This window comes from Herpailurus yagouaroundi, unplaced genomic scaffold (assembly GCF_014898765.1).
Source record: "Herpailurus yagouaroundi ecotype Mexico unplaced genomic scaffold, PumYag 139, whole genome shotgun sequence".
Taxonomy (NCBI): Eukaryota; Metazoa; Chordata; class Mammalia; order Carnivora; family Felidae; genus Herpailurus; species Herpailurus yagouaroundi.
In genome coordinates, this window is record NW_024412394.1 from 39,976,396 (window position 1) to 39,986,370 (window position 9,975).

Below are 9,975 nucleotides of genomic sequence, written 5' to 3' on the forward strand. Positions count from 1 at the left end.
AAATAAACACCTACCCAACTAATTGTCAGAGATCTATGCTTCTCTCAGCTCATAATGATAGCCCTGGGCAAATAACCCCAGATATGTTAACACAAAAAATAATACAATTTAGGTAAAACAAAGAAACTTTATTTAACACTTCATGAAGTAGACCGTCTCCTTTCAGAGAACTGCAAAATGGGGGCAGAAGGACCAGGGGCTTTTATAGGATAAAGAATAAAGAACAAAGAAGAGAAAAATAGTAACTATCAGGTTGGCTGAGGCCACACAGTCAACCTTGTTTGGGGTGAGAAGGTCCAGAGGTGGCTAGGCGTTTGCAGATTGGCTGACTGGATACAGGGCGTCTTAGGCCTTCATCTTGGGCCTAGAAAATTATTTCAACATATCTCAAGCTTCAAATGTATTGCCAGACAATTTGGAAAATATGTTTTAAACCCTCTTATGTTTGAGGGGTTGTGCTCCCACAAAAAGGAAGGTGCACAGGCCCAATAATCCACCACAAAGCTGTGCATCCTTCCTCTGGGCAGTTGTGATTGAATTCTTCATGGCTAGCAAAGCCGTTTCAGGCATTGACATTTGAGATCTCACTGTACATCTAGGAACATTGGCAAGGAACAAGAAGTATTTTGAAATAGAATAGAAGTGCACCGTGGTGTTGTAACTGAACTCAAGGGGTTCACCACTTGGGGCGTATTTAGTTGAACACAAGGAAGTGTTGAAAGCAAAGAACTTTTATTGTTGTAAGTAAGGAGATGGGCAGATAGCTCTCAAAGCACTGTCTTCCTGTGGGGTTAGTACAGGAAGCTGTTACTCATTGTATTAGGGGGGCAGGGGCAGGGAGCTGGCGTATACTTGAAGGGACTTGTACATTTTCTATTGAGCACTTCTGCACAACTGCATTTGCCTGGTATGTCAACGTGCTAGTGCATACACTGTATGTTCAAAAAATGATGGGAAACCCCACCCATAGGAGAAGATCTGAGCATGAAAATGAGCTAAATGTGGAAACTAACTCCTAGATGACCCAGATGTAGACTTCAGCAGACAAAGACTATAAAGAACCTATGATAAATGCATTAAAAAAATATATTCAAAGGAAAAAATACATGCGATTATTAAATTTCTCATAGAGATGTTTAAATTTAATGCCACATTAAATGTGCATCTCTAAAACAATGGTTAAAAGAGAGAATCCCTTTCAAAAAAAAAAAGAAAGGAAAGAAAAGGAAAGGAAAGGAAAGGAGCTAAAAAGGTAACTGGGGCAAGGGGGGAGGGGTGCGGGATGGGGCTTCAGCAGGGTCCTCAGCTTCAAACCAGCTCAAACTGGTTCACCTAAGGGGCTGTCAGGTGAAACTCTTAGCTGGATGTCTTCTAGGTGGGAACTGCTGGTTCTGCAAAACAAAACACATTCCTTCCCTGCTTTTGTCCCTTCACCTCCTCCCTTCTTCCAATAGCTTTCAACCCTCTTATTTGAGTGACTTCCTGTTGCATCCTGGCTCCCAGTATCAGCAAATGGCTGACCAACAACCCTGGCTCAAAGCCAGCCTAAAGCAGTCTGGAGGCAGAGGGGAGTCTAGCTGTTTCCTTGTGTTATGACTAATTTCTCTCCTCGGGATCACTACTACTGTTTATTTCAAATTCACCAGGAGTCAGCAATTGTTCTAAATTCTTTGCCATTAATTCTTTGCCATTATTTCATTTAAATCTTGTAACACTTAGGACACAGCAAATGAAGAAACAGAGATTGTGAGAAATTCGGTGGACTCGAGGTCATTTGAGTGAGGAGTGGTAGATTTAACAGATTTAACTTCAAACGCTTTAGCTTTAGCAGATACCGGTGACAGGCCAAACCCTGACGGAGATGTGAATTGGGCAAAGTCCTCCCTCTTCTTTGTCTCCTGTTGTTTACTGATAAATGTTTCAGGGCAGCCCCTCCTTCTGTATAACTGGTATAACTTGGTGGCTCAAAGTGAGTCACATACAGCTGGATTCACATCCCTATTCTATTACTTGCTGCACGTTTTGCTGTTCCTTGCTTGTTGTCTTGTGCAACTGACTTAACCTGTAGCCGGGTGCAAGAGCACCTGGCTCTGGGGATCCCACACAGACCAGGTTTGGCCACTCATCACTGATAAAATCCAAAGGCAGAGAGAGGAGTGGTGATGAAACAAGAAATTTATTTTAGTGAGGCCAACACCAGGAAGACAGCAGACTCACATCTCAAAGACTGTCTCCAAAATGCTGAAAATACTTCCAGGTTTATATAAGGAAAACATGGGGCAAAGGTGGGTGGGGTACTTGCAGGTGATCCATGAAGGTCAAATCGATCATTGTCTTGCAGTCCTTATTGCATGAGGGCGTAGTTTCAGTTCCCATCAGGGGATGCTTTGTTCTAGGGATCTTCCCCCAGAGCCAAGAGGAAAACTGGAAAGAAGAACCCAACCAGAAAGTTCGAGGCCAAAATGGAGGCAGCCAAATGAAATTTCTTTCAAATCAGTCAACCTTTTTCCCATAAGGATCTTGTGATGAAATTAGACAGCACTATCATTCATTCAAATTTTAGCTGAAAACTCATGGCCTTCCAGCAATCTAGGTACAGGCTACTGACAGAGTTCTATCCTCACAGCTGAAAGTTTAGTTTGGTAGTGTGATGTTATGGTTAATAATAAATATATATTAGGTCTTCATCTGTTTCTGGCACAGAGCCCTTAACCCCTTCCCCCACCCCCAGTGGCCTAAGTTATTAGCATGACAAAGGTACGTTTTGGTATCTTAATGAGGTAACTTTTGGAAGGCACCTAAGGATGGGGGCTGGTTGCCTTTGGAGCCAACCGCATGATTAGGAGATTAGTAATTTTAGTCTCCTTTCTATCCTCCTCTGACCTCTGGGGACCTGGGAGGGGGACTGGAGTTTGGGTTCAACCTCCAATGGCAAAAGATTTAATCAATCATGCCAATGTAATGAAGCCATAGAAACCCAAAAGGATGTTTGTAGAGCTTTTAGGTAGGTGAACGGGTGGAAGTGCTGGGAAAGTGGTGTTACTCTTCCCACATACCTTGCCCTATGCATCTCTTCCATCTGGATGTTCCTCTGCATCCTTCATCATATTCTTTTATAATACATTGATAAATGTAAGTGTTTCCCTGGGTTCTGTGAGCTGCTGTAGCAAATAATCAAATCCAAGGGGAGGAGATGGGCACCTCCAGTTTGCAGCCAAGTCAACCAGAAGTTGTGGGTAACTTGGGGACCTACTAGTTGCCATTGGCATCTGAAGTGGGGACGGTTTTGTAGCACTGAGCACTTAACTTATGGGATCTGATGCTTACTCCAAGTAGACCGTGTCAGCATTGAGTTAAAATATAGCATCCCTAGCTGGTGCCACAAAGAACTGCTTGGTGGGGAAAAACCCCTACACATGTGATCAGAATTGTCAGAAGTGAAGTGTTCTGCGTAAAACTAAAGGAGACATGTAGGAGGGAAAGACTGTTTTTTTCAATACAAGGTGTCAGGAAATTAAAAAAATATATGTAATTCATAGCATGTAATGCTATGAAGAAACATAAAGCATGGTTAGAGAATGAGGAGATGGAGTGATAGGGCTGCTGTTTTAGATAAAGTTGTAATGTATATTAATGTCAAACTCTTAACATTAGGACCTGACACATAGACTCAAGAGCTGTTGTCCATTATTGTCATTAGGCCATCCTGTTAATTCTAGCAGAAGAATTCTGGGGGACGACACTGAGGGGCCTTGTTTGGGTCTCATATATGTGTCTCCGAACCAATCACTATGACCAGGTTAATAGGTCATCCTGAGTCACATGACTTTTCTCGTGGTCAGGGATGAAGGAGACCCTGACCTGATAAGCCCTCTCTCTACCTGGATTGGAGTAAGGGTGGCACAGTTCTTCAAAGAATAGACAAGGCTATTACTGGGGTGGGGGTGGGGGAACACTGTTAATAAATACTTGTTAATCCAAGTTTCTTGGGAGAATACAACTAAAAGATAATCAGTGGAGAAACATTTTGTATCAGGATTAGGTTCTGAATTCAAAATGCCCTCTTAGTTAGAACCCAGCCTACTGGGAAGTCCTAATTCCAGCACCAGAATGAATTACTCTTTTCTTCCCCCTCAGCGTTCTCTGTAAGTGTAATCACTGTCTGTCACCATACAATGTTATTGACTATGTTCCACATGCTGTACTCTTCATCTACGTGACTTATTTATTTTATAACTGCAAGTTTGTACTTCATAGTTCCCTTTATTTATTTTGCCCATCCCTCCATCCACCTCCCCTCTGGCAACCACCAGTTCTCTATATTTAGAAGTCTATTTTTGGTTTCTGTCTTCATTTGTTTTGTCCTTCTTCATATAAGTGAAATCATGTATTTGTCTTTCTGTCTGACTTTTCTCTCTTAGCATTATACCATCTAAGTCCATCCTTATCAAATTGGTAGGATCATTCTTTCTTATGGCTGAGTAATATTCCATTGTATACATCCATTGCAGACACATCCTCTTTCTCCATTTATCCCATGGACACTTGGGTTTCCATAATTTGGCTATTGTAAATAGTGCTACAATAAACATAGGGGAGCATGCCTTTTTGATTTAGTGTTTTTGGGTTCCTTGGGGAAATAGCCAGTAGTGGAATTAATTGATCATGTGGTATTTCCATATTTAATTTTTTGAGGAATCTCTATATATTTTCCACTGTGGCTGCACTAGTTTGCATTCCCACCAACAGTGCACAAATGTTCACTTTTCTCCACTTCCTCACCAACATTTGAGGTTGTCTTTTTGAATCTAGCCATTCTAACTGGTGTCAGGTTATATCTCATTGTGGTTTTGACTTGCATTTTCCTGACGGATAAGTGATGTTGAGCATCTTCTCATGTGTCTGTTGGCCATCAGTATGTAGTCTTTGAACAAAAGATCTGTTCAGGTCCACTGTCCATTTTTAGTCAGATGATGATGATTATGATTAGTGTTGAGTTGTATAATTCTTTATATATTTTGAATATTAAACCCTAATTGTATATACCATTTGCAAATATCTTCTGCCACTCACTAGGTTGCCTCTTGTAATGGTTTCCTTTGCTGTGCAAAAGTTTTGTATTTTAGTGTAGTCCCAATAGTTTATTTTTGCTTTCGTTTCCCTTGTCTAAAGAGATATATCCATCAATATGCTGCTAAGGCTTGTTCAAGAGACTACTGACTATGTTTTAGGAGTTTTATGGTTTCAGGTCTCACATTTAGGTCTTTAATGCATTTTTAATTTACTTTTGTGTATGGTGTAATAAAGTGGTCCAGTTTCATTCTTTTGTATGTAGCTGTCCAGTTTTCCCAGCATTATTTATTGAAGAGACTGTCTTTTCCCCATTGTATATTCTTGACTCCTCTGTTAGAGATTAATTGATCATGTAAACATGGATTTATTTCTGGACTCTCTATTCTGTTGATCTATGTGTCTATTTTGTGCCAGTATCATACTGTTTTGATTACTATAGCTTTGTAGTATAGTTTGAAATCTGGGACTGTGATACCTCCAGCTTTGTTCTTTTTCAAGTTTGCTTTGGCTCTTTGGGGTGCTTTGTGGTTCCACATAACCCTTAGGACTATTCTAGTTCTGTGGAAAATGTTGGTATTTTGGTAGGGAATGCATTGAATCTGTAGATTGCTTTGGGTAGTATGGACATTTTAACGGTATTAATATTTCCAATCTGTAAGCACAGAATATCTTTCCATTTGTGTCATTTTCAGTTTCTTTTATCAGGGTCTTATAATTTTCAGAGTACAGGTCTTTCATCTCTTTGGTTAAATTTATTCCTAGGTATTTTATGCTTTTCAGTGTAATTATAAATGGGATTATTTTCTTAATTTATCTCTCTACTACTTCATTATTGGTGATAGAAATGCAAATATTGGTGTATATTAATTTTTTACTCTGTAACTTTACTGAACTCATTTATCACTTATAATGGTTTTTTGGTTGAGTCTTTAGGGTTTTCTAAATATAATATGTCATCAGCAAATAGTGACAGTTTTCCTTCTTCCTTACCAATTCAAATGCCTTTTATTTCTTTTTCCCCCCGATTGCTATGGGTAGGACTTCAATACTATGTTGACTAAAAGTGATGAGAGTGGACATCTTTGTCTTTTTTTTCTGATCTTAAAGGAAAAGTTTTCTGTTTTTCACCACTGAGGATATTAGGTGTGGGTTTTTCATATGTGACCTTTATTTTGTTGAGTTATGTTCCCTCTAAACCATTCTGTTGAGAATTTGTATCATGAACAGATGTTGTATTTTGTCAAATGCCTTTTCAGCATCTGTTGGGGTGATCTTATGGTTTTTATTCTTCCTCTTGTTAATGTGATTTATTGCCTTGGTTGATTGCAAATATTGAACCACCCTTGTATACCGGAGTAAATCCCACTTGATTGTGTTGAATGATTATTTTAATGTATTGTTGAATTTGGTTTGCTAATACTTTATAGAGTGTCTTTACATCTATATTCCTCAGGGATACTGGCCTGTAGCTTTCTTTATTGGTAGTGCCTTTTTCTGGTTTTTGTATCAAAGTAATGCTGACCTTGTAGTGAATTTAAAAGTTTTCCTTTTTCTTTGATGTTTTAGAATAGCTTGAGAAGAATAGACATTAACTCCTATTTAAAGGTTTGGTAGAGGGGCGCCTGGGTGGCTGTCAGTTAAGCATCGGACTCTTGATTTAGGTTCAGATCATGATCTCACAGTTCATGTGTGAGAACTGTGTTGGGCTCTGTAATGTTAGCACAGAGCCTGCTTGGGATTCTCTCTCTCTCTCTCTCTCTCTCTCTCTCTCTCTCTCTCTTCCCCCCCACCCTCCCCTGCTCACACACTCTGTCTTTGCCCCGCCCCCTCCCCTGCTCACATGCTCTCTCTCTCTCAAGATAAATAAATAAACTTAATAAAAAAGTTTGGTAGAATTCACCTGTGATTCCTTCTGATTCTGGACTTTTGGTTGTTGGGGTTTTTTTTTTATTATGAATTCAGTGTCACTACTAGTAATTGGTCTGTTCAAATTTTCCATTTTTTATTCGGTTTTGGAAGGTTGTATGTTTCTAGGAATTTATTAATTTCTCCTAGCTTTCCAATTAGTTGGCATATAATTTTTCATAATATTCTCCTATAATTCTTTATATTTCTGTGGTATTAGTTGTTATTTCTCCTCCTTCGTTTCTGATTTTGAGTCCTCTTTTTCTTGATGGGTCTGGCTAAAGATTTATCAATTTTGTTTATCTTTTCAAAGAACCAGCTTTTAATTTTATTGATCTTTTCCATTGTTTTTTTTAGTCTCTATTTTATTTATTTCTTCACTCATCTTATTTCCTTCTACTGGCTTTGGGCTTTGTCCCTCTTTTTTCTAGCTCCTTTAGGTATAAGCTTAGGTTGTTTGAGATATTTCTTGAGGAAGATCTGCATTGCTATAAACTTCCCTTCTTAGAAGGGATGCTTTGGTTGCCTCCCAAAGATTTTGGACCATTATGTTTTCATTTTCATTTATTTCCATGTATTTTTAAAATTTTTCTCTTGATTTCTTGACTCATTGGTTGTTTAGTAGTGTTTGTTTGGCCTTCGTGTGTGTGCATTTTTTCATGTTTTTTTTTTCTTGTGATTGATTTCTAGGTTTATACTGTTGTCAGAAAAGATGCTTGATAAGATTTTAGTTTTCTTGAATTTATTGAGACTTGTTTTGTGACCTAACATGTGATTTATCCTGAAAAATGCTCCATGTGTACTTGAAAAAAAAATGTGTATACTGATATTTTGGGATGGAATATTCTGTATATATCTGTTATGCCCTTCTGGTCTAATATGTGGTTCAAATAACGGTTTCCTTATTGATTTTCTGTCTGGATGATCTATCCATTGATGTAAGTAGTGTGTTAATGTCCCATACTATTATCGTATTACTGTCGCTTTCTCCCTTATGTCTGTTAATATTTGTTTTATGTATTAAAGTGTGCCTATGTTGGGTTCATAGATATTTACAATTGTTATATTCTCTTGTTGGATTGATCCCTTTATCATTGTGTGGTGCCCTTCTTTGCCTCTTGCTACAGTCTTTGTTTTAAAGTCTGTTTTGGAGCTTGGGCAGCAGCAGTAGTGGCAACAGTGAAGCAGCCGGGCTTCATGAAGGCTCTTGTTTCACCATGGCACGTAGGCACCTGGTACAAACGTGCCCCACTTCCATGAAGCCCAAAAGTAAGGTCAGTTCTGCCAAGGAAGTGGTGAAGGAGGAGCCTAAGGGGAGGTCAGCAAGGTTGTTAGTTAAATCTGCTCCTGCAAAAGTGGAAATGAAGCCAAAAAAGGTAACAGGAAAGGATAACTTCTCAAACAAAAAAGTGCAAACAAAAGGGAAAAGGGGAGCAAATACACTGGAGGAAAATAGGCTGGAGTGGCTAACCAGGAAACAAAAGAAGACTTACCTGCAGAAAATGCAGAAACTAAAAATGAGGAGAGTCCAGCCTCTGGTGAAGCAGGAAAGAAAGAAGCCACGTCTGATTAATATCATATAACATGTCTTATCAGTGGTCACTGTCTTCCTTCTTGTACAATCCACAGGAATATTTTTATCAACTATTTTGTAAATGCAAGTTTTTTAGTAGCTCTAGAAACATTTTTAAGAAGGAGAGAATCCCACCTCATCCCATTTTTTAAGTGTAAAAGCTTTTATTAAGAGGTGAAATCATTTGCTTGTTGTTTATTTTTAGGTACAACCAGAAAATAGTGGGGTATTGAATATGGGAGGCTTTGACTATCTTGAGTGTCAGATAAACATTCCATAGATGAGGTAGATTTTGTATCATATAATACCAAGCAAATGGTGATTTGGAGTCAGTCACGCATTTAATATGTCTTGAACATTTTAAATTACTTTTATTCCCATGTTATTTTTGGTAGAGTTGTTGCCTAAAGAAAACTATTCCTTGATCTTGGCTCTTCACGTCAGAATTTTGTGCATTCTGTAACATCTTGGTAATAGTAGTCAAGTTTTCCTAGTAAATTTGTGAATGTGCTGTGCAAGATTGAAAATTTGAGTATGTATGGTATATGGTATTAAATTGTGACTTAATAGGACTTAACAATGTTACAGCATATCAACATTTGAAGGTATTGGTACTTGATACACTGTTAAGAAAAATTTGTATCCAAATTTTAAACTAGAAGTTCACTGGAATAACTTTTAGAAAAGAATCACAATTACATGATTTTTTAGATTTTTGGTATATAGGTTAAGAATTGTGTACAAATTGAAATATCTATATTGATCCTCAGAACAACCAATAAAAACTCAATTACAAAAGAAAAAAGTAAAGTCTATTTTGCCCAGTATAAGTAATGCCAGCCTGGATTTAATTTTTTTTTTTCATGTCAATTGGCATGGTATATGTTTTACCATCACTTTCGGTCTGTATGTGTCTTTAGGTCTGAAGTCAGTCTCTAGTAGGCAGCATATAGATGGGTCTTTTTTATCCACTCATTTCTCTGTTCTTTTCTTCTTTTACTCTTTCTGTATGAGTGACTTTCTTTACTGCTATTTTTGGCTTTATTTTCGTGTATCTATTATAGGTTTTGGTTTGTGGTTACTATAAGGTTCATTTAAAACATCCTAAGTATATAGTAGTCTGTATTAAGTTGATGGCCCTTTAAGAAGAAGGAACATAGAAGAATTATAAAAGCAACCAGAAAACTAACAAAAATACTAATTAGTAAATATCTGTCAATAATTACTCTAAATGTAAATAGACTAACGGGTCCAATCAAAAGACATAGGGTGACTGACTGGCTTTTCTTTCCAGTTAAAGAATTCCCTTTAACATTTCTTGTAGGGCTGGTTTAGTGATAATGAATTCCTTTAACTTTTGTTTGTCTGCGAAACTCTTTTTATCTCCTTTTGAATGGAAACCTTACTGGATGACAACCTTGCTG

General features: G+C 38.0%; 1 protein-coding gene across 1 annotated transcript; it reads left to right on the forward strand.

The window, feature by feature from the left end:
• Nucleotides 1-8,195: 8,195 nt before the first annotated feature.
• Nucleotides 8,196-8,794, forward strand: LOC121030052 (non-histone chromosomal protein HMG-14-like). Its single transcript, XM_040474610.1, is given in 2 exon segments — nt 8,196-8,417; nt 8,420-8,794. Coding segments are annotated over 2 exon segments (354 nt in total). The 3' UTR covers nt 8,552-8,794.
• The last annotated feature ends 1,181 nt before the right edge of the window (nt 8,795-9,975 follow it).